Source organism: Gastrolobium bilobum, unplaced genomic scaffold (assembly GCF_033153095.1).
Source record: "Gastrolobium bilobum isolate Gb01-03AN ecotype WA unplaced genomic scaffold, APGP_CSIRO_Gbil_v1 utg7006, whole genome shotgun sequence".
Taxonomy (NCBI): Eukaryota; Viridiplantae; Streptophyta; class Magnoliopsida; order Fabales; family Fabaceae; genus Gastrolobium; species Gastrolobium bilobum.
In genome coordinates this window covers 296253-321870 of record NW_026897872.1, presented here as the reverse complement: position 1 = coordinate 321870, position 25618 = coordinate 296253, and the positions used below count along the sequence as shown (strand labels likewise).

At 32.7% G+C, this 25618-nt stretch overlaps 3 protein-coding genes across 3 annotated transcripts; 2 read left to right on the top strand and 1 right to left on the bottom strand.

Annotated features, from left to right (window-relative positions):
* The first annotated feature begins 1949 nt into the window (after window positions 1-1949).
* LOC133310990 (probable serine/threonine-protein kinase At1g54610) lies at window positions 1950-6832 on the top strand. Its single transcript, XM_061511992.1, has 7 exons — window positions 1950-2540; window positions 2771-3055; window positions 3183-3500; window positions 3688-3915; window positions 4755-4855; window positions 5258-5375; window positions 6177-6832. The coding sequence occupies exons 1-7, from the start codon at window positions 2223-2225 to the stop codon at window positions 6468-6470; spliced, it is 1662 nt and encodes a 553-aa protein (XP_061367976.1). The 5' UTR covers window positions 1950-2222; the 3' UTR covers window positions 6471-6832.
* Window positions 6833-8554: 1722 nt separating this feature from the next.
* LOC133310981 (F-box/kelch-repeat protein At3g23880-like) lies at window positions 8555-9676 on the bottom strand. The gene has a single exon (XM_061511981.1). It carries the CDS (start codon window positions 9674-9676, stop codon window positions 8555-8557), a length of 1122 nt encoding a protein of 373 aa, XP_061367965.1.
* A 9459-nt stretch (window positions 9677-19135) lies between these two features.
* LOC133310971 (ribosomal RNA-processing protein 14-C) lies at window positions 19136-21607 on the top strand. The gene is made up of 2 exons (XM_061511970.1): window positions 19136-19269; window positions 20115-21607. Exon 2 carries the CDS (start codon window positions 20138-20140, stop codon window positions 21200-21202), a length of 1065 nt encoding a protein of 354 aa, XP_061367954.1. The 5' UTR covers window positions 19136-19269; window positions 20115-20137; the 3' UTR covers window positions 21203-21607.
* The last annotated feature ends 4011 nt before the right edge of the window (window positions 21608-25618 follow it).

The following is a 25618-nucleotide window of genomic DNA, read 5'->3' as shown; positions in this document are numbered from 1 at the left end:
AATATCCTATCTCTATATAAGATATGATATATATTGCTTTAGGATGAAATAAAGATTAAATGTTTCTCTAAAATACTTCTCAAATGATTGGATTTTTTAACTTAAGATTTAAACAATCATTTTTAACCTGAACTAGCATCCATTAAATATCATAGAGTTTATTTGAACTTAGATACTTAAGGAAGGAAAATGAAATATTAATTATTATTTCATATTATTTTAGTTGTTATATTACTTTTATTTATATATTTATTATATATTTTTATATAAATTTAATTTAAGCGATTTAACTATTGAATCAATAACTCATTGTCCGAATACCCTGATCGATTAGATAACCCATAACCCATCTCAATTTAATAATTTAATCCTCACAATTCCATTTTGGTCCAGAAAGTAATGTCCGAACTGAACAGTTAGTACAACCAAAAGGTCCAAACAGGATCCAAAAAATGTAATAAATTACGTATTTATTGCTAATGACGATGAACCAAAGAACCTGGGTTACGTAATAGAAGCGATTTGTGCTCTTTTAAGGAAAAAATACGTGTTTAATCATTTAAATTTTGTGAAGGGATAATTGGTCCCGACTTAAAAGAATCTGCATTTTAAAGTGAGTGGCTGCTAATATATCCCAAACTCTCTTTTTGTGAATGTTCTTCTTCTTATTACTATTATTATTATTATTATTATAATAAGGGAAAAACATTTGCGATTTTAAATGATATAAATTTATATCATTTTAAATATTAATAGTTGATTTTCGTGAATTAATGATTATAATTTATTGGTTCAAATTTATTAATTAATTAGTAATTCACAATAAATTATAGCCATTAAATGACGAAAATCAACTTAAGATCTAAAATGATACAAAATTATATATTTTAAAAAAAAATACTTTTTCCTTATTATAATAAGTAATATGTTTTTCAAATCTCATGCAATACATAAAAAGAGTGTGATTCACTTTTTTCTTTTTCTTTCTTCTCCTTAATAGGTTCCATCTTTTTTTTATGTATTATTTGAGACAAATTATCTAATGCAATATAAAAAATAAATTTCCCTATTATAATTATGAGATTAATATTTTTTATATTTTAGAAGATAATTTTATCTATATATACATAAAAATATCTGAAACCTTACCCAACCCAGGTAAAGAGGAGAAAAAGAAAAAGAAAATATGTCCCATTGATCCCCATAATTATTTTTATATAAAAAAAAGAAGAAGCAATGCAAATATGCAGTAACCAGGGGAAGCCATCATGCAGCTAAGTATACATGGGACCTACTGTTCCATCCCACCAACTCAGCCAATTGTATTTTTCCATTTTAAAATTAAAACAAAAACTTTACTCTGACCACGACAAAAAGAAGAAGAAGCAACTTTCGTGTCTGACTTTGATTGGTTGGTGCTGGTTTTCCAATGGAAGCTTCCTTTCTGGATACCAACCCAATACTACAAAAAAAAAAACCAGACTTACTACACATGGTGGTAGGGAGTGAAAAAAAAAATAAAAATGGAAAGAGAGACACCATTGTACTTATGAGGGAGGAAGTGGTAAAAGGGAGATCCAAACCCAACATTATTAAATTTATCTAGTTTCTAAAGCATTATTTTCTCTGCACAAAGCCTCAAACATTTGAATCTGGTATACCCACAACTATAACTATAATATAACTGTTTTCAACTTTGATCTTCCTCCATATACATATCCAGTCCACAATCCAAAAGGGTCAAGAAGAGGAAACCCACCTCCAAAAGAACACAGCAGGAATAACAACAAAAGGAACTTCACAAGGGGAAAAAAAAGCAAGTCTTATTTTACTGTTTTTTTTGTTTTCTGCCTTTTTTTTTCCCCTTCTTTTCTTTTCTTTTCTTTTCTTTTCTTTTCTGGGTGTATGTCTGACTGGTATTAGCTCATTTTCTTTGACTGCAGCACAATTTGTGGGGTGACTCCAAATCATTGCTCTCTCACTTTTGTCTGGTAAAGTTAGGGTCTTTTGAATTAGCGTTTGCTCATTCCTTTGATTAGAACCCCTTTCAGCTTTTTAAGATCGGTGGGGGAAACTATTATTAGGTTTGATTCTGATGTGCTGTGGTGTTTGGATGGCAAGAAAATGAGGGAAAATGTGATTGTGGCAAGTGAGGGAATGTGAGGAGGAGGAGGAGGAGGAAGAAGAAGAAGAAGGGGTTGAGTAAATGAGTATTTTGAGACATGGGGTGTGTGTTTGGGAAAGAGGCATCAGAGAGAAGGAGGAAAGAGGAAGTGAAAGTTGAAAGAGCAGAAGAGGGTAAGGGTGAGGTTAAGAATGATGGGAATGGGAAGGAGGGTGGAGAGGAAGAGAAGAGGAGGAGGGCAAGGGGGGAGAGGATGCGATCTTCGAAGCCGAATCCAAGGTTAAGCAATCCACCTAACCATGTACATGGTGAGCAAGTGGCTGCAGGTTGGCCCTCTTGGCTCTCCAAGGTTGCTGGGGAAGCTATAAATGGTTTGACCCCTCGAAGGGCAGACACTTTTGAGAAGCTTGATAAGGTAAGCCAGCTAATGGCTACTTTGCTTTGTTGCCAATTTAAGTTTGTGGAATTAGTTATCTTGATTTGAATTTTGAACAGCTTATTGCTTGTGTTGTTCTGTTTTCAAATGTAAGCATCATCTAAAAATAGTAATATGGATTTCAGACATGGTGACTTGGGGTTTTCTTTTGTTATTTTGAAACTTATAGATTGAATCTCTCACTGGCTTTTGTACAACTTTTCAATCAGATTGGACAAGGTACATATAGCAATGTTTACAAAGCTAGGGATACTTTAACAGGGAAAATTGTTGCCCTAAAGAAGGTCCGCTTTGACAATCTGGAGCCTGAGAGTGTGAAATTTATGGCCAGAGAGATTCTGATTCTGCGTCGTCTGGATCATCCCAATGTTCTCAAACTGGAAGGTTTAGTGACTTCTAGAATGTCATGCAGTTTGTATCTTGTGTTTGAATACATGGAGCATGACTTGGCTGGACTTGCAACAAGCCCAACAATCAAGTTTACCGAGTCTCAGGTATTGACATCTTTACCTTGTTATTTGCAAGTTCTGGACTTCTGGTTGGTTGAAATTCATGATTCAGAAAAAAAAAAAAGTTTCTTGATTTGGAACTTATTTTCCTGATTATAACTAGGTATTTTAGGTTAAATGTTACATGCATCAGCTATTTTCTGGACTGGAACACTGTCACAACCGTCATGTGTTGCATCGTGATATAAAGGGGTCAAATCTTCTTATTGACAATGAAGGAATCCTTAGGATTGCTGATTTTGGATTAGCTTCCTTCTTCGATCCTAATCACAAGCACCCAATGACCAGCAGGGTGGTTACTTTATGGTATCGACCTCCAGAACTTCTTCTGGGAGCCACTGATTATGGTGTTGGAGTGGACCTCTGGAGTGCTGGCTGCATTCTTGCTGAATTGTTGGCTGGAAAGCCTATTATGCCTGGTCGAACGGAGGTAATCTCTAAATGATTGCTTTCATTTTATAGTTTCTCTAGGATCATCTTTCAAGAATATAAGATGTTTTCACTTTACCAGTCAATGCTGCAAGATTTTGTTGTTCTTGGCTTCTTGATTTTCTGCAACTTGTTTGTGAGGTTAGTCCTTCTGACTTTGCTGATATAATGTACTTTGTGCTTCATAGGTGGAGCAGCTACATAAGATATTTAAGCTATGTGGGTCTCCTTCTGAAGAATATTGGAAAAAGTCGAAGTTGCCGCATGCTACCATTTTTAAGCCCCAACAATCATACAAGCGGTGCATAGCAGAGACATTTAAAGATTTCCCATCATCATCTATGCCCCTAATTGAGACCCTTCTCGCAATTGATCCAGCTGAACGTCAAACTGCCACTGCTGCATTGCATAGTGAAGTAAGATAATCATTTAATCACTGAATGAATTTTGTGAACTCACTTATTTCTGGTGATTTTTTTTTATCATAGGTTTGCCACATCTCCTTAAATAGAATAAGTAATTCAGCACCACAATGGCTGGTGCAGTAGTAAGCGAACCACACAAGGGCTCTTGCATTAGGGCCAAAGTTCAAACCCTGGAGAAGGTAATTGTTGGGAGGGCCCCTAGTCTCGAGGTGACTGAGGGGTTACTCTCACATCAATGGCCGTGGGGGATACCAAAGAAAAGAAAAATTAAATCACCAATTTATATCCTAATGAAATAACCATGAAAAACATATTCATCTTTTATTAGCAGGGACAATCTTAAGACGGTTAGATGGCATTTCTTCCTTTTCTCTCCCCCTTTGTTGATGCTAATTAACTAAGTAGGATGCTGCTCATGCTTTTGCAAATATATTTTGTCATAATTATGTAACTCAGATGTGCATTTTATTTGTTGCTTTGTTTATACCATATATCACCAACTGTCAACATTTTGATTGCTATAGAATACATTCCTCTACTCTCGCAATCTAAGTTCCGGACTGCCATGAACTTCACTGGAATCTGTTTGTTTTCTACTTCAATTGTTTTTTAAAACAACAAAGAGAAAGCTGTTTTATTTTCTGCTTTTACTCTATATTGTAAGAGAAGTGGGATTGCTTTCTACTTATAGGAAATGACAGAGATAGCAATATGCTGGTGCTTGTATATTTTTTTAAGTATGAGATATGATGAATTGTGCTTAAAATCCGTAATGTTCCTATAATTGAATTACGGATCCTAGTTTAATGTGAATTGCTTCTCTTGTGTAGTTCTTTACAACAAGACCTTATGCTTGTGAGCCCTCTAGCCTTCCAAAATATCCTCCAAGCAAAGAGATGGATGCAAGGCTACGGGATGAAGAAGCTAGAAGGTGGATAGCTCAAATTACTATTGACATTTGAACAATGATTTCATCAAGATTTTCTCTGGTCTAAGCACAAACTCATATGGAAATTTTCTGAATTTTTAATGAATCTTTCAAATATCTTATGAATTCTTTTGCATAAAAATTTGACAAAGTTCATATATTGGGTTATTTTGCCATTCAGTTCACTTCTGTATTTTGTTTTTCCTTATTTGATGGAGGAAATTGTGAGGCATGTATATAACTTCAAACAAATTTATTTAGTTATCCTTCTCCATCTGAACTTTCTCTATCTCACAATAATAAACTGTATGGATGGAGCACTTGAACTTGAATATTTATGTTTTTCCAAAAAAGTTGAACATTCACACATTTCAATACTTCAATTTCAATGTTTCATGAATGTAGATTGAGAGCTGCTCGTAAAGTTAATGTTGATGGTGTCAAAAAATCTCGACCACGTGATCGAGGTGGAAGGGGAATTCCAGTTCCAGACGCCAATGCTGAGCTGCAAGCAAATATTGATGTATGTCAGATAAGGCACATCATTCATTTAAGCAAACACTTCTAATTGCTTATGATTATTGTGATGAAATTAATTTGTCAATTAACAGTAACGAAGTACATATCAACTTAATATATAGGGTTATATTTATCTTATGTTGCATAGGAAAAACAAGCTTCCTACACACACAAAGTGGATATGGGTCCCACATCTATTTTTTCTTTCTCCTCTTACATGTGGGTCCCACTTATAATTTTATATCTATAACATGAGACAATCATTTTCCTACAACATAAGATAAATATAACCCTAATATATATCATTTTATTCATTTTCCGCTTGGCTTGCTTTTGTTGATTAATTTTATTGATTAATTTACTGACTTGGTCATTATTTTCACTGATAAAGAAGAGTTTGCATGGTCATTTTGGGAGGAAAATTTGTCTTGGTGAAAACTTTGTTCTTATTGGTGAAAGTGATTCTGGGAAACTTTCATCTTCAGTTGCATCTATCTGCCTCAAATAGAAACATGTATTGTCATGGTCCTCATGGATCTTCTTTTATCCCCATCCCCTTCACTTCTCTTTATAATTTTGCTTTTTAGGTCAGCTTTTAGTGGTACAGATGATCTACCAATTAAAGAACTATTGTTTAAGTTGTGGCTTACATGATCTGCACTTGTTATTGATGTCCCAGTTAACTATCAAATAAAGAGTTTTGCCAACTTTATAAAGTGGCACTGATTTATACATGGGGTTGGTTTATATCACATCTTTCTTCTGCTTCTATATAACTGTGGTAATGGTTTAACTCTAATTGCAGAGATGGCGACTGATAACACATGCAAATGCCAAGAGCAAGAGTGAGAAGTTTCCTCCTCCCCACCAAGATGGAACTCTAGGCTATCCTTTGGGTTCTTCTCAACACATGGATCCAGCTTTTGATCCTCCTGATGTTCCATTTAGTTCCACTAACTTCTCACAGACAAAAGCAAATATCCAAACCTGGTCTGGCCCCTTGGTGGAACCTAGTGTGGGTGCTCCCAAGAGAAAGAAGAACATGGCACGTGATGGACATATACACTCCAAGTCATCCAAGAAAGACTCAAATAGGTAGAATGTGTCAGTAGAAAAAAAAAATTAAAAAAAGAAATGGAGAGTTGCTGTGTATCACCAATCATTTTTCACAAGTATTCATGAAGTTGAAAATGCTGCTGATTCAATGTCTCACATCCATTGGCACCAGTCACCAGAGAGGTAGAAGATATTGTATTTCCTGCTCCCATTTCTTTCTCAATGATCAAAGGTTTATTCTCTATCTTTCATATCTTATATTTTTTTTCTTCTTCTTCTTAAGTTAAATAGTTCAATGAACATCTAATCATTAGGTTTTGGAAACAGTGTCCGTGGTCTATATTTCTTCCTAATTTTGTTACTTATAACGTTCACCCCATAATTTTTCTCCCTTTAGCCTCTGCTTTCCATAAACATGTGAATTGTGCAGAATTTATAAATAGTTTTTGCTTTAAAGATTTTTTTGCTTCTTATTATTCGCTCCCTATTGTCTTCTTTAAGCTTTGGTATATCACCTCCTGTTTATTATTCAAATTCTAGCCGGTCATGTAGCCTTGTTGCAATTGGGATCATTTGGGGGATAAATTAATGATTTGTGATAGCATTCGTGTGACATTTTCCTTTTTGTGTGACCAAATAAAATACTAAAAAATGGATCTATGTTTTTCTTTTGGAATTCCTTTTCAATGAACTATCAAATGTTTTTGTGTCTGGTAAAACAAATCTAAAAGAGTAGCTTGGAACAGGGAGTAAGTTGATATTTGCTTTTGGCATCATTAGAAATATCAAGTGATGTCCTTAATGCCATTTCTGATACAATGCCTAAAAATAAGTTACATGGATTCTATTCTGAACTCACTGTGGAAGTATTGACGCTAAGGTAATAAATATTGTGAATACATCATTACGGGCTATGATTATACAAAGTCTTACTAAACGTTGAAAATGAATTTCAGGAGGAGCTGCGTAGAATTTAATACACTTGTTTAAATATAAATAATAAGACTTAATATTCCTTGGTAATTAGAGAAATGAGAGAAATATTAATATGACACCGACGCTAATAAATTTTTTTATGTTGGATTTTCACATAATATTCTCAAATGAAAATTCCATGTTTATTTATCTTTTTTGGATATTCATAAATTTTTCTCTTTTTGGATGTTAAATGTCTACGGAATAATATCTATAAGGGAAAAGGTTTATATGATAAATTGATAATTTCACATTAGAGGATCTCTAACGGTGGTAATGTTTTATTCAAGAAAGCATTTAGTTATGCACTCTTGGTAGGTATAGAACTCGATCTCATCCAGCTAGCAACAGGATTCTATAACATAGTTAACAGGGATGGCTATGAACCAGTTGCGTAAATGTTTGCTAGGAACTCATGCAGAATGATATTACCTGGAATTACCAAATTCCATTCTGCTATTTGCTCAAGCCAAAGGCTATCACAGTCAGACCATAAATTTCATGTTTTAATAAATTAATCATTAAAAAGGCTAAAGATTAATTGCATTATTTTAAATTCATTGATAAGTTCTGTTTTTCAACGTAGCATTTCATTTTACTGTACTACGTCCAGTAATTCCTGGCTTTCTGCTGCACTGCTTGATTACTTGATATTTATGTCAATCCATGGAGTAAAAGAGAAATTTTATATTGATAAAATATATCATTCTTCAAGGAAACTATTATTTATGCCTGAATAAAGACACCAATATAAAAATAAAAACCTTAATTCAATTTGGCAAGGAAGCCAAGATTGATAATATTGATTTTATAGCTTAGACTAAATTGCATGCCTTCATTAATATCAAAGTTGCATCAAGTTCATACGAATAGCGGGGATCAGATGCAATATCATGCTGGCAATGGAATAAATTCAATATTAAGGCTTCAAGCTAAAAGCTACTTAAAGAGAGTAGGAGGAAACAAATTGCAAACATTGACAAAGAAATAACATCCTCACAAAATACTCGACTTCAAAAAAGAAAAGCAAGAAAAAAAAATCATGATGAAATAACATAAAGATGCTAAAGTTCATGCACTAACTTCTGCTAGCATTTCTTACTCTATGTATAGGAAAATATTTCACTACCTAATCCTTCTTTTTTGTTATTGTCAGTCATATTCTTCAGGTTGCTCAGTGTGACCCGGGAGTGAAAGTAGAGACTCTGTGTACATAGTCACTTGGCATCCATGTGAATCATTACAATACTCTTGTAGCAGTCCTTTATCATTATATTTAACAAATCCTTTAGTACCGTCTAGTCCAACAATATCACCATTTTTTGTAGAGCATATTGGGGAAAAGTATTGAGTAGGAATGTCATTAGTAGACACAGTAATGGCCTTAGTCCAAGACGAGTGCACTTTGTATTCTTCCATCACCCATATATCAGTTGTACCCTCCCCTATAGCCCATAGACTGAGAAATCCTCCAAGAACCCACAATTCACAAGATTCAAAGTCGTCGAAAAAATCATCTGGCAGGGGTATCTCTGAACAACTCCTTTCCGTTAAATCAAAGGCAACAATAACATTCACTGATAAATCATAATTCCAAACCAACCAATGAATAGCCCCATTCAATAACGATCCAACTCTGGCATCATCGCATGAATTCATATATGGAAAATGGGCACCCTCAATTTGTTTCCATGTATTAGTTCTCAATGAGAAAATCTCCATGTGGGTTGTCAAATCAGCACCTGGATCATAGGACGCTTGCACCACCAAGTAGTCATCTGTTGATGGGTCATACCCAAAACCATGTATAAACGTGAAATTGTTGGGCTCCATAGGAGAACAAGATATTCGTCTGTGGACACCTGTGGATGGATTCCATACATAGAGATTTGTATAACAATCCAAAAGTAAAAACCCTATGCAGGAACCTTTAATTTCAGCATGAGGATAAGATTGGGGAAGCAGAAAATCAAGCTTTACCGCAGCAGCAGAAGAATGATTGTAAAGCGGTACATCTGAGTCTATGGACCGAGCTTCAGAAGCAGAAGCCGCTAAGAACACAAGTCTATGGGTTCGTGCAGGGGCTAGTTCAAAATGGGATCTTGCAAAGTGGGGATCGTAGATGAGAGAAAGCCATGACTTAGACACACATTTGAAACGGACAAGAGACTTGACCGGCAACCTCAACAGGATTTGAATTAACAGTTCCTGAGGCATATGCAGGTTCTTGTTCTTCTTGCTCCTCGATCTTCTCGTGTATCTATCTCTCTTCATTTTGGCTTACCTTAACAGGGCATATAACAGGGCTGTTTAGTTTATCAATTTGGCATTTGGTTTATGATATTTATGCATTGGGGTTATTTAATGACCTGTGGGGAATCTGGCATCACTAAGTGTCACAACCCACTCTGGAACGACCTGAAATAAAAAAAATTGAATCTGGCGTCACTAAGTGTCACAATCCAGCAACGACCTGAAATAAAAAAAATTAAAAACAACGGAGGAGTCGTCACCAATTTTATTTATTTTAAAAAAATTGGAAAACCTTTCGTTGCAAACTGGTTTTTAAAATTATAGATCAAAGGTTCGGGAGTCTAATTATGCGTAGGGGTGGAAACTTAATCCCACTGCATCCATGACACATCCATTTTAAAATGGTTACTTTGAATCAATTGTGCGAATTATTAATAGCTTTTAAAAATATTTGTAAAAATATTTGTTTTTCCCCATAAAATATAAATATGATTAAGAAGCAAGCAAACACGGACACGCAATTTTTGAAAATTTTGCGTGTCGGACACGTATCCGACACGGACACGCTCGGACACGCAATCAATTTTTTCCGACACGCGGTCAACGCTCGGACACGCTCGACACGTTTTTTTTAATCTTAATTTAATTTTATTAAATAAATATAAAAAAATTATTTATAAATTATTTTTTTTCTATTATGAAATTTGACATGAAAAATTAACAAAGTACAAAAAATTATTTTTATTTATATTTATGTTATGAAATTTAAATATTTGATTGGTTACCTGACTTATTATAGACTCTTATATGTATTAATATAAATTATATTATATATATTAAATTTTTTACTTAATATCAAAACGTGTCCCAACGTGTCGAGATATGACATTTTTTAAAATTAACTTGTCGGCATGTCAAGTCGTGTCGTGTCCCGTGTCAGTGTCCGTGCATCATAGTTAAGAAGAGAAGTAATTTATCAAAACTTTATTTTAGCTTGACGGAAAGAGTTCCGCTCCGACGTATCCTATGGTGCAGTGAAGAAATCAAAGCTACGTCGTTCTTTAAAAATTATCTGTGTACTGGTTGGTTTTAATTTTTAAAAATAATTTTAAAGAAATTATCTTAAAGGCTTCGGATTACCAAGTTGTCACAGCTAAAATAACCCGAAAAATACTACGAGATTAACAAGGCGTCACGCCAAAATTAATCCCTAATTATAAAAAATAAAATAAAATAATAGAAAATAATAAATTTAAAATAGACTTGGGTCATCAAGTTGTCTTAACCAAAATGACCCAAAAATCTAGGAGATTAACAAGGCGTCACGCCAAAATTAATCCCTAATTATAAAAAAAACAAATAATACAAAATAATAAATTTGAAATAGACTTGGGTCACCAAGCTGTCTCAACCAAAATAACCCAAAAAACTATGAGATTGACAAGGCATCATGCCCAAATCAATCTCTAATATAATTTCTAATCTATATAAGAAAATTTCTAATAAAACACGAAAAACAAACAATAAATAGACAATTATAAGAAATTTTTTAACAAATAAAGAATATAAAAGCATACAAAAAAAGAAAATTATTAAGAAATCTGGGGAAATGGATAAAAGAAAACGAGAGACGTGACTGAAAGGCCCTTTTCTAATCTAACCTCATCAGACTGCACATCTATGCCAAGGTTATTTTCTGCTTTCTCCATTGCGCTGAAAGTATCGAAGGTCATTTTCAATCTTCTTCGTTGCACACATCTGTGCATGTTGTAAATAACCCAATGCATTTTCAATCTTCTTTGTTGAACAGATCCAACGCTGTCGGAGATTGTGCGAGAGTGAAGAATCAGTGAAATTGTTGGGTACAGGCGACTATTGAAAAGAAGAGGGGTGTTTCCAACCGATACTGGTGGTGACCGCTCTGGTAAGTATGTGCAGATATTTTTTTTTAATTTTTTTACCGACATTGAAAGGAGATGAAGAGACGAAGACAGATATATGGTTATGGTACTCTGGCTACGTTGGAGGAAAGATGTAACACGCAAAATACTTCTATTCAGATTCAAAAATATAAAAAGGATTACTTTTGTCATTTTACACCACTTTCCCTTCAATGTTTTACCCTCAACCAAACATAGACTTACAAAACTTTAATCAAATTATCCAGTAATATTTCGTCCAACCAAACAACTTTTTTTCAACTTTATCAGTAAACTTAAATCCTCACAATTTCACCAGTCATTATATTTACCTGGTAAAAAAAAATTCTCCTGAATCAAACGCCCCCTTAGAGTATAATTATTCATTTCTTTTTCCAGATCTAGTATCCCAATTTTCTCGAGGTGGCATGAAATCCTAGTGATCGTTGGAGCTTATTCTTTATTAAAAAAATTTCTAATTCGCGTTAAATGTACTTCAAACTTTTCAAGTCCTAATATATATGATAAAATCATTTCTGCAGCCGCTTTACGTACAACAACGACAAATGTATGGTTATGATTTTCCACATTTAATGCTTTCATCCTTTGTATGATTATGATCCCCCACATTTAATGCTTTCAAGTATATATATGACAAGTATTTGATTGTTGCACGTACAACAACTGTAGAAATGTAAACCCAATATTTATATATATATATATCCAAATGTCCTCTCCACGAATAAAACCCATGCTCTTTTATAATTTGTCCTAGATCTCATTTTACTACTTAAACCAGTGATGAATTCAAATTATATAAATCATGAAATTAACTTTTGTGACTACAACATACTCATTCTTTAAAATACATTTAGATCGAAATTGATCAATTCAAATTTTTAAGTTATATGGGGTCATATTAATGATGTTATATTTTATTTCTCTCTTGTGCCTCTTCACATTTGTGTTCATTAGACTTGAAGGTTAAATAATACATAAGTCCCTTCCATCTATGCTAAGAAGCTTCATTATATTTAATTATTTATTAATAAAAATAAGGGGCAATGAGAATTAAACTCGCAACCACTTATTCATAGAAGTTCTAATACTATGTTAAAAAATAATTCAACCCCAAAACTTAAGATATTAAGAGAAAGCCACATTAATAAATTTATATGATTAGAGGTTTAAATAAGCAAAGACAAGCCAAACTTTAGATCCTAAATGGGTTAAGTTTTTGTAAATTATTTGAGACTTGACTTGCCTTGTAGGCCTTATACAAGACAAATTATAAGTTTGGTCGTGCTTAATTTTCAAAAATTCAAGCTTGGTCTGACTTGTCAAGTCTACCAAGTCTTCAAAAATAACATATTGCACTCCGTAAAATAAGATTGATTATTTTGTTTATTTTATATGTTTAATTTGATGGAATAAATTACTTTTCTATGCACACAACAATCCAAAATATCAACATTTTAACTATGTTGCTGCAAATCAAAATAAAAAAAATGGCAAAAAGGTAGAATGCTTAATTACATTTAAATATATATTTCTTTTCTATGCACACAACAACCCAAAATATTAACAATTTAACTATGTTACTACAAATCAAACAAATGGCAATGAGGTAGAATGCTTAATTATATATATATATATATATATATATATATATATATATATATATATATATATATATATATATATATAGGGTTTTATAAGAGTTATGTTGCAGGAAAGATGATTGTGTTATGTTATAGAGATTCGTCTTGCGTGCCGTAGTTTTTTTTTTCTCAAAACATGCGGGTCCCACAAAATGTTGTGTGTGTAAGAAATTTTTTGTGGTCATGTTAAATGATAGATGTAAACCCCATATATATATATATATATATGTCTGTATAGATAGATATATTTCACTCACTCATATATTAAAAAATTCCACTCAACAAAAATGTTAATCATGATGATTACAAAAGCAAAAAGTTAAACATAATACATTGTTCAACAATATCACCAAAACTTTATTAAGAGATTGAAATTATATTGACTTTTTGCTTCGTGCACACCACCAAAAGAATTAAAATTGCATTCTTTGTGAATTGTGATTTGATTAATGAAGTCACCTTCATATTAGTAAATTGACAGCATGTGATTTTTTCTTCTTAATATTGTATATATCTTAAAGGTTTAATGTATATGTTTTTGCTGTAAAAAAATAATTTTCTGCCATATATACATAAAAGTGAGTGGGTCTCAATCTAAAACGAAAAGAGAGAAATATTTGTGGTACTTATTTATTTTTATGTAAGTGTACGAGAGATTTATTTATTTATTTTCAAAAAAAGTAGCAACATTTTTCGCTATCTTAAAATATATTTTAGAGTATGAAAATATGCATGATTTAGTTGGCTTTTCAATAATTTTTTGTTGTGTATAATATTCGTTGACTCAAAGGATTGACCACTGCATACGCGCAAGAAAAGTATAAACAATGAAAAAAAGGTTAGAGTAGATGGAAAGTGTGCCAAAGAAGGAACGTTTATGATTGCTTCTCCCTATCTCCCAATATATATATATATATATATATATATATATATATATATATATATATATATATATATATATATATATATATATATATATATAGGTTCATGATCATTTTACATCAGTGTAAGTTACACTCTCAATCTTATCTGTTGATTCAACTTAAATCTAAGGGCTCAAATTTTTTGGAAATGTGAGCCATTGGATACAAGTAAATCAATAGTCAAGATTGAGTACAAGACATCTAACTTTTACACCGATGTAAGAATATCCTACCCTATATATATATATAATACTATTCTGTTATACAGGTTCTTTGACCCATTTGGGGTTTTTAGCCCTTTAATTTATGAATTTGGTATTTGGTTTATGATATTTACGAATGGGATCATTTAGTAACACGAGGAGGGCCCGATGTCACTGAGTGCCGCAACCCACCCCCACGTCACTTGCACATCTTTTTTTTTTTTTTTTTTTTTTTTTTCAATTGAGTGACGCCCGCTCCCCTGGGGAACTCACAGGATTGTGTCAAGTGGCACAATTTCGTTAATCATGTTACCGTAAAACTTCGAAAGACCATGACTTTAAACTCGGGTATCCAAATCAGATAATTTTTTTATTTCACATAACTTTTCGAGATCTACGCAATAACATCTCATTTGACATATTTTATCTTTCATTAACATAGTTCAAATTTGCAAAAATAGTTCCATTATTTTACAAACTTAAACTATGTTTGTGAGAGACAAAATATGTCAAATGAGGTGTCATTGCGTAGATCACGAAAAGTTATGTGAAATAAAAAAAATCATCTGATTTGGATACCCGAGTCAAAAGTTATGACCTTCCGAAGTTTTTCGATAACGGAACTAATGAGATTGTGTCACTTGGCACAATTATGTGAGTTCCCCATGGGAGGGGGCGTCACTCAATTGAAAGAAATAAAAAAATAATAAAAGAAGTGTAAGTGACGTGGGGGGTGTGAACACCTAATTTTGTCCCAAATATTTAAAAATGACAAAAAATACAAAACATAAAAAAGAAAAAGAAAAAATTTAAGTTATGAACACATATTTTTGTCTTTCAATAAAGAAAAAACGAAGAGAGTGATCAAAAAGATGGAAAAGGGAAGGAGGGCAATTTCAGAAAAAATAACAGCTTTGAGTAGGACCTGTTCCAACCACGATATATCCTTCATCCACCGTCCAATCGAGCTGAAATTTTTTTAGAAAGATCTTGACTCATCTTCCTTCATATCGACCGGTGGATTTCTTGATTAGATGTCTATATCATTCCCAAAAGAATTAAAATCCGCAACAGTTTTTCTACACATTTTTGCAACAAGCAGCGATTTTGTGAGGGTCATTTCTCGCAAATGAACCGTTGGATTGTCCTCAAATTTCGTCAGCATGTTCCCCTCCTTGTAGTACTACAATTTGACCGGTCGAATTTTCAAACAGCGCCTCCTAGCATCAGATATAAATTTCTAAAGATGGGCTGTTAGTTTTGTTAGAACAAATGCAATTTCGGGCAGCCATGTTGCAAGGATCATTTCTCTCAAATGAACCGTCTGATCTTCCTCAAATTTTGTCGGCATGTTCATCCCAATGATACTTTAATTTGATCGGACCAATTTTCAAGCTAAGCCCTCTGGTGTGAGGTATGGTTGTCGCAAAATGGCTACCCATATTGAAAAAAACCAATTTTCCTAAGAAGTCTCACATTACCCATTTCTCATTCATTCCTCCTTTCTTCCTTCTATATAAAGAGCCTCTTCCCCTTTCTTCCAACTAGAGATGGCAAAGCGGGCTCAGCTCGGCGGGCTAAGTTTTTCAACTCATCTCAAAAGTGGGGCGGGGCGGGCTCATTTTTTAGAGCCGCCATGGCGGGCATAGGCGGGCCGAGGTGGGTCAGTGTAAAATAGGCTCGGCTGGCAGGCCAATCCGCCCAACCCGCCAAACGAGGCGGGGCGGGCTGACTTATTTTTTGGAAGGCTGATGGCGGGGTGGGGCGGGCCTCCCACTTTGACTGCTTCCAACACACACCCTTTGGAGATAACCAAATATAAAAACCCAAAATACTAGACACTTGGATTTGGTTTAAAACTAAGTTAGTGTTATAGTCTATAATGCACGGACACGGACACGGGACACGACACTCCGACACGTTAATTCTAAAAAATGCTAAATTTTGACACGTTGGGATACGTTTTAATATTAAATAATATTTTTAATATATATAATATAATTTACATTTAATACATGTAGCAACTCATATACTAATCAAATATTCAAATTTCATAACATAAATAATAAAAAAAAATCAAATTATTAATTTAAATTTAATTCAAAATTTTCTAATCTTTTTTTGTATATACTAACGGTACATAACTACTTTAGACTTAAAACTATTCAGATATTTTCATCATTATCACAATTCTATAAATAACAACAACAATAATAATAATAATAATTAATAAAGCAAAGAGTTATAGATGGATGATAAATCATATTTTGAGTAATAATTAATGATCATAAATTAATACTATTATAAGTTAGGAAATGGCATTTTGGTGAATGGGAGGATATAAAGTAATTGATAAACATTAGAAGCTTTATTAAAAGAAGCAGCATTAACAACAGTCATCTCATTCTCTTTCATAACAGTGACGGTGGCGCAACCCACTAATGGATGCGGTGGTCGTCGGTAGGTTGAAGAGGGAACAATGCAATCGAACAAAACACGATTCTAACTTCCAGGGGAGATGTAGGCGACGACGAAGAAGATGACCGGAAGAGAACGACCGACGACTGACGAAGAGAACTACCAACGTCAACGAAAAAGAAAGGATAGGTTTCAGACCTTTTAAATTTTCAATATTTTTTATTTTTTAATTGTAATTTTATTTTATTTTTACAAAAAAAAAAATGTCAAAACGTGTCTACATACGTTGACCGCGTGTCGAATTCGGTCAAACCTGCGTGTCCCACTAGTTAACGTGTCCCAAAAAGTTAACCGCGTGTCGGACGCGTGTCCGTGTCGGACACGCATTTTTTCCCAAAAATGGCGAGTTCGTAATTCAGAGGTTATAGTAAAATTTTAATTACTAATTTTCTCTACATTTTTTTCCTTTCTAGGAAGTTTGGGGTGATTTTCCACAACTTGGCTCCATAGACCAAGTTTTGATCATCTTTGAGGTAAATCTCTTTACCCTCCTCCTTTAGTTAATAATTTTCTTTTTTTGTGTGCTTTTATATTCTTTATTTGTTAGAAATTTTCTTATAATTGTTTATTTATTGTATGTTTTTCGTGTTTTATAAGAAGTTTTCTTATATAGATTAGAAATTATATTAGAGATTGATTTGGCGTGATGCCTTGTCAATCTCATAGTTTTTTGGGTTATTTTGGTTGAGACAGCTTGGTGACCCAAATCTATTTTAAATTTATAATTTTGTATTATTTGTTTTTTTATAATTAGGGATTAATTTTGGCGTGACGCCTTGTTAATCTCCTAGCTTTTTGGGTCATTTTTGTTAAGATAACTTGATGACCCAAGTCTATTTTAAATTTAATATTTTGAATTATTTTATTTTATTTTATTTTTTATAATTAGGGATTAATTTTGGTGTGACGCCTTGTTAATCTCGTAGTATTTTTCGGGTTATTTTAGTTGTGACAACTTGATAATCCGAAGCCTTTAAGATAATTTCTTTAAAATTCTTTGTAACTGATTATTTAAATGTTGTGTAACCGTGAATAAAGACAGAAGTTGAATTTCAAATCTTTTTTTCTCAATTCTCTCTCTCTTCTCCATCCTTCCCTTCTCCTTTCTCACTGTTATGAATTAAAACCGATTTGGATGATCTTTTAAAAAAATGACTTATTATGTATTGCTTTTTTTAAAATAACTTTTTTTAAAAAGTAAAGTTATTTTATGTTTGGATGTATGATCTGAAAATTACTTTTACATAAAAAAATTGTTTGGATGTTAAAATAAAAAACACTTTATATATATAAAATTACAGTAAAAAATAAATAAAATAGCATGATCGTGGGATAAAGAGAGATAAAATAAGTATGATAGGATAAGGTTAAAATTGTATTTTAAAAATTTATATTATCTTTTTCCAAAAAAAAAATATTATTTTTTAATTTTTGATTTTTTCAAAAGCAATCAACTATTGGCTATAAAAAAGCAGCATTTTAACTTTTATTTTAAATTTTGCTTTTTTAAAAATTTGTTATCCAAACATCTAAAAATTCTCAAAAGGACTTTAGGGTCTGCTTGATTCTTGTTCTTAAAAACAATTTTTAAGTTTTTAAAACAAAAATAAAAAAATCTGTTTGGGAATAATTGTTTTGCAAAATGCTTCCCAAAACAATGACTCTTTTTTTGTTTTTAAAACCAGAAAACCAAAACAACTTGAGGATGTTCTCCGGCGCTGTTTGCGATTATTTTTAGGCCGTGGAAAAATTGTAATTATCAGCATTCATTAATGGCAGTTTCGTAAATATTAGATGGCATTTTTGTAATTCTAAAATTTTCTTAATGGCAGTTTCGTAAATATTGGATGTTATTTTTGTAATTCTAAATTTTATTAATGGCTTTTTTTTGTAAATAATTACAACTTCTTTATAACTTTAATTTAACTACGCTCAAACAAGTTTTTTTTGTTTTTTTACTCTCAAAATCAGTTTTTAAAATTCATATTTAAAACAATTTTTGAAAACAAAAAAATTAAAATACTTTTAAACACACCCTTAATTTTTTAAAAAAGCAACTCTTTAAAAACAAAAGCCTATCCAAACAGGCACTTAAAATCTTTACATTGGTGCTTTTATTCTATCTATTGTAAAAACTTAGTGTCAGAACGTACGTTTCTATGACCAAAAACGTGTTAAAATAGATTTTGGGTCGAATCAGTTAAAACGGTGAGTGAACTCGGTAGACTTGGCGAGTTTTCCGAGTTGACTCATTGTTTTATTTTAAAAAGGGGTATTTTTGTCAAATCACGTCATCCCCAACTTAAAACAAAAAGAAACCCTACCGCTCATTCAACGTCGCGCGTTGCTGTTGCTGAGTTCCTGCTTGCTTGGTTCTTCCCCCAAAAACAACAAAAATGGCTGCTTCTTCAGTTCTTTTATAAAAGCGAGGTATTCTTCTTCTTGTTTCTTCTTCAGAGCACATACTTCTTCATCCTTGCTTCTTCAGTTCTCCTATAAAATCGCTGCTCATTTTTTGTTGCTCCTTTTTTGCTTTCGTACAGTACCGAGTTTTTTTAAACAGATTGGTGATATATATCCTCTTCAAATCTAACGCGCCACCATCCTTTCATACTGATATAGTTGAATATTGAATTTTTATAATTTTTTAATTTTAATACAGATCTAGTTTTTTATTTATAATAAAAGAAATATTGAATTTTCCTAAAGTATTTGATATTGTTGTACGTTTCACTCTATATAACCACTGAGAATTTTATTCCAGTAAAGGAATAGGAAGATTTCAATTTTATTGTTGACAATGAAACGGAGTGCATGGTGTTGAGCAAAACTAAATCAATATTACTCCTTCAATTTAATAAAATATCACTTTTATACTCACGACACATTTGGAGATATATAGAGCATTCCGGTGCAGTGATGAGCTTCTGGACGTGTGAAATTAGTGGCTTATGTATTGGTGCAGTGATGAATTTTTATTTCCTTTGGTGTTTGGAATTAAATTTGTGATGACTTATGTATTGGTGTGTTTTGGTTATATATATGTTGGATATATTTTAATTTTTTGGTACGAGTTTCTCGATTTACGTTTTTTTGGGGTACTTTAAGACAACCTTTAAAACCAGATGTCTAATTTTTGGTAGAAACTATTATTATAGGATATCAAATTCAAGACTTTGTTGCACAAGCTTTGTACTCAAGTGGAATTTTATTTTGTTATAAAAGGGTAGGGGAAGGGTTATGCGTTTCTCTTAAATTTGTTCGTATTGTTACAGTGAGAGTTTGTAGTTACAAAGTGATGAGGGTGAAGATGAAGAAGAAGAATCAAAAGGCTGTTGCAGAGGCCGATGGTGGTGAAGATTTGGAGTGTGTGATCCATGAGCATACCCTTTTCTTTGACAAGTTGATTGAGCTCATTCCTGCCAAGTTTTATCTGCCAACTGATGATAACGAGAAGCCATGGTTTCAGGGTCTAAGTAAGGCTGCAAAAGCTGTGGCAAAGAAAGAAACTAAGGAAAATATTAAGAAGTCTCGTAGAGACCGTTTAGACCCTGAGAAACCTTCTGCAACTACACTTGACCTGCTCAAGCAAAGTTTGGGAAAAGAAAAAGTTGATGACAGTGATGAAGAGCAGGGTGTGGTTAAGCCTTTTATGTCAGGTCTTGAAGGAGATGATAGGTCTGTGACGTATGAAGAACTTAGGCAGAGGCTTCATCGCAAACTTGAAGGGTTTCGGGCAGGTCGTAACTCTGCCGGAAATTCGGACAGAGCTAGGAAAAGGGAGGAGAGGAGTGTTAGGAGAGGATATGAGGACAAGAAACGTAAGAGGGATATTGAAACTGATGAAAGTAAACCTGCACCTGATGAGTCAGCGGAGAAAGTGAAGAAGGATGCTGCCGAGGCTTCCAAGGAGCTTGTGTTTGGCCATGTTAAACTTCTGAATGAGGAAATGCAAGGGCAGAAAAAGAGAAAAGTTTCAAAGTTTAAGGAACTTGAGAAGGCAAAGAAGTTGGAGGAAGAGAAGAAGAAAGATCCTGAGAAAGTTGAAGCTTTTGCTAAAAAGCAATCATGGAAAGCAGCAATGAATAGAGCTTCAGGGATTAAGGTCCATGATGATCCCAAACTGATACAAAAAAGCATACACAAGGAGAAGAAGAGGCAGCAGAAAAATGCAGAGAAGTGGAAGGAGAGGGTTCAAACAAGGGACCAGTTGAAGGCAGAGAAGCAGCAAAAAAGGTCAGAAAATATAGCTGAGAGGAGTCATCAGAAGAAAATGCGGAAAATTGCAAAGAGAGAGAAAAAGCTTTTGCGGCCTGGCTTTGAAGGTCGCAAGGAAGGTTTTGTTAATGAGGGTTCCGGCTAACATAGGTTTGAAGTTTATTGATTTTTGCCTTGTCTTTGTATTGTTATTATCTTGCCTTCAAAAAATCGGAGTGTTCCTGTGTGTTACTGATATTTTGGCAATTTGGCAGTCCTTTTGACTATTTCTGATTATCACTGGATTAAAGCATTTTGTTTAGCGATAGTTAATCATAGGCTGTTGGTTTGCATCTTATCATCGTAGGCTGATGTACCTGTTCATTGGCTCATGCTATTTAGCAAAAAAAATTATTCATTCCCCCTCAAGTAAAGAACTATTGTTGCATTTCTTCCCTAAGCTGCATCTGAACTTGCTGTAGTGGTTAACTGTTACTTCTTCAAGTGTGCCATGCAGAATTTCTGCCATTTTCTAGTATGAATACCAAAATCAAGTAACACTGGTTCTACTTCTTCCCCTTTCGATATAATGGTAAATTTTGGTGCTAGCGTTTGTTGTCTTTCGATTTCCTTTTCATTAGTCCACTCTATCTGCATATTCCCTATGCTTTGTATATAACTCTTTATCATATCATAATTGGTTTTGCAACAATTATATTGAGTCTCGGCTTAGATTTTGCTCTTAGATCCCTAGTTTACCAGATGCGGGCTCAGATTCGTATTCAATATAAGATGTCTCTTTGGTTTGGATAGGAGCAAAGGAAAAATGTGATAAGGATACTGCTAGTGCTATAAATTGTATTGCTTTAATATGAAATATTTGGACACACTAGTTATACTTAATTAGTGCCAAACAATAAAGCACTTATCAAATCTAAGATATTTCTATATTTAATATTTAGATTTAAAATAATCATTGTTGGACTCAAAAAAAGTTAAAAACTTCATATAGAAGCCATCAACCAACGGAAAGGGAATTTGCATTGTCAATAAATAAATAAGGTTCACGCCTCTGTTGTGAAAAAAGATGAAGACATATATTTTCATAGTTTTCTTTCTAAAGTCATGCAACATGCATTTGCTCTAGGAACTAACAACGGGGTTGCAGCAAACACAATCTGGCTTCTCTAGCTTTCTCCTTAACCATTTCTTGTCCAAGCTATGTTCAAATTTTAGAATACTGAGCTTTCAAGTGAATAACTGTCTAAAGTTGCATCAAACATGCGTCATTTGCAAGCAATCTTGGTACGAAAGCTGCCGAGGCAGATCCCAAATACCTGAAATGCCGATATAGGATAGAGTACAGGTTATCCATTATATATGTATACATATATAATGCACTGAAAACAAATATGTTTTCAGCAAAAACATTATTGATTTTTGTGAACCAAACGAAAAGTATAGATAACTATCATAGTAATGTAGAATTGCAGCAAAAGCCTTTACCTGGTCCTGGGGCCTAGTCCATTCAACAATGATTTCTACGGCAAAAAAAAATTAATTTAATGTTTTTTAATAAAATAATTACGCATTTATTACAGATTTGGAAATAATTACGGATCTATTGCATAATGTGACGCCCTTTTTGGGCATTACTTGTGACGCCCCATGGGGGGCGTCTCACCCTAAGGGAATGAGGCGTCTCTCATCAGGTGTTGACACGTGTCATTTTTTTCAAAAAAAATAAATTAATTTAATCATAAAATTTTTGAAGGCCATAACTTTTGACTCGGGTATCCAAATGAGGTAATTCTTTTTTTGATTTCACATAACTTTTCGAGATCTACGCAATGACATCTCATGTTTACTTCAAATTACAATCCGAATTTTGAAATTACACAACGCGTAGCAAGCGATAAAGCCCAATTGGACGAATTTTCTTTAAAAAAATTGTATTATTTCTTTAATATTTTTTTTAAAAATAAATTAAAATTATGTTGTATTTAAGTATAATACCTGAAAAATACTTTTAATTAAAAAAGTGTTTGGATATTAAAAAAATACCTTATAAATTATTAAAAAAATATGTAAAAGTAAAATATGAAAGGAAGATTTGGGATAATAATAATAATACTTGGCGGTGACATAGCAATGACATATTACAAAGTGGTGGCGCTAATAGTGGTGATGGCAACGATGGTGAATGGAATTAGAATTTGGGTCAATTATAATTTTGAAAAAAATATTTACCAATTTATTTTTGGTTTTTTAGAAGAGTTAAAAAATATAATTGTTTTTTTTTTTTAGCTTCTGCTTTGTTACGAGTTAACATCTAAACACTTACCTTTAGAGTGAAACAATTTTAAAAGAAATATTACAATGATTTTTAAAATTTTTAAATTTAAATTGTATATTTATATAAAAATAATTTGATGGGGAATAATAACTTACATCAGTATAAGTCCTACACATTAATAGTTGATTTCACGTGGATAAAACGGTTCTGATTTATTAATTATGTAAAGAGTTAGATGTAAATAAAATCAATAATTAAGATTGAATGTAAAATTTTTATTTTTAAATTAATTCTTTCCTAATTTAATATTTTATACATAAACTTTGAAATAACCTAATGGTTTTAACATATCTGTGTCGAATCCCAGGAAGTACATAATTACAAACTTTTGAAGTAAGATAATAATTTAATTTCAAAGTGGAGAAATAAAATAAGACGACCCAGCATTTTAGGCATCATTAAAAGAGGTCCATGTCACAGATTGACCAACAAATACGCCTTTAAATTCATGCAATTATGCTGACTCCATCATCTATGCTAAGCAAAGCCAAATAAGATTCGTTGTTTAATAAGCCATATACCCCAACACCATAATTAGGTCAAATCCGTTAAAGAAAAATTAAAACAATTTGTGGAGGAATTCAAACCCACAACAATAATGTACCCAAAAAAAAAACCCCACAACAACAAAGCATTTTGGTGGAGGAACAAGGATGAGGGAGTGGGTCCTGCTGACCAGGGAGTGCATGGTTGGGGTTTTCCAAAAGTGAAAATATGATTTGAAGTTTATAAAAACACAAATGTTTTAGAAGATTATTTTAGTATTTTTTTTTATATAAAGAGGAAAAAAGTATTAAAAGGGGAGTTTGAGAATTCTAAAAAATATTGATGTGATTTTTTTTTTTTAAGTTTGTCTGTAATTAATAAATAATATGAAGTTGATATTTGAAGATATTTTACTATTTATGTTTTAAAACTTAAAGCAAACATTTATGCAGCCGCATATGATTATGGTTGATGATTCCCCTACAACAATATAAAATTATAAATGGAACCAAGTGTAGTGTTGTTTCTATGCACGGCAGCAATCATGGGATTATTTCTATAATGAAATTGGTCATAGGGCTGTGGAAATTATGATGGAGTCCGTACAATCCCACCTCTCCATGACACTCTTAATTCTAATGTAAAGGACTCACTCACCATGTGTGATTCATTTTAATAACCCATGCGCGAAGCAGAATTTAAGGACTAAGGTCCTACGCTCCTGCTTAATCTTACAATCTTATGTCATTGATTCTTGTACGAACATTGAAGTTACTAAAATACTAGTTCAAAAGATGATAGTGTTCAAGATTTTATAAAAGATGATAGTAGTGTTCAAGATTTTATACACACAATGCCTATTTAGTACAACAATATCCGTTTGCAAGTTATGGATCTTGATATTATTATTCCAAAAACTAGCTCAAAGCATGAAAGTGTCTGAGACTTTATAAATCTCACAATTATTATATAGACAATCAAGGTTAGACTCATAACATCTCATTCTCATGTATATGGGTTGTTGCTGTTGATTTTAAGGATTCAGAATTGGTCCATAAAGACCCGTTTGCATGAATTTTTTTTATCTAAAAGCTATTTTTTTCAATAAAAAAAAAATATTTCTCATTTTAAGTTCGTTTGGAAGTATATTTTTACAAAAAGCAAAAGTTACAAAAAAAAGTTAAAAACTTACTTTTTTTTCGTAAATTAAAAACTTACTTTTTTTATAAATTAAAATTTTAACTTCTAAAAAAATAGATGTCAAAAGTCAAATATTTTTTTTAAAAGCTAAATATTTTTTATAAAATATAAATAACTTTAACTTTTATAGAAAGTATTTTTAAAATAAGAAAGAGATAAAAATTACTTTTTGTAGAATGCGAAACAAATGGGCTCTATGAAGAAAAGAAAAAAAAAAAAAGCAAATGAGGGAATTCAGAGATTGATAGAGAGTTCAAGAATATATTGCTCACTGCGGAGGGACTCAATCTAAAAGCGGACGAAACAATATTAGCAAGACTTCTTACGTGACTGCAGAAGAGAAAAAGTGCAGCAACACAGGATACGTGTTCGAATCCTGATTTTTTTTTTTTGATAGAATCCGCACGTGTATCCTAGTGTTAAAAATTTGCTGTAACTTTTCCCATCAGCAGTCACATGAAAAGCGACGTAGCCTGTTAGTAAAGTGATCAGGCGCGATCGAGGTAAAGGGAGCTTGTAAACTTATTTAATTTTCATTTT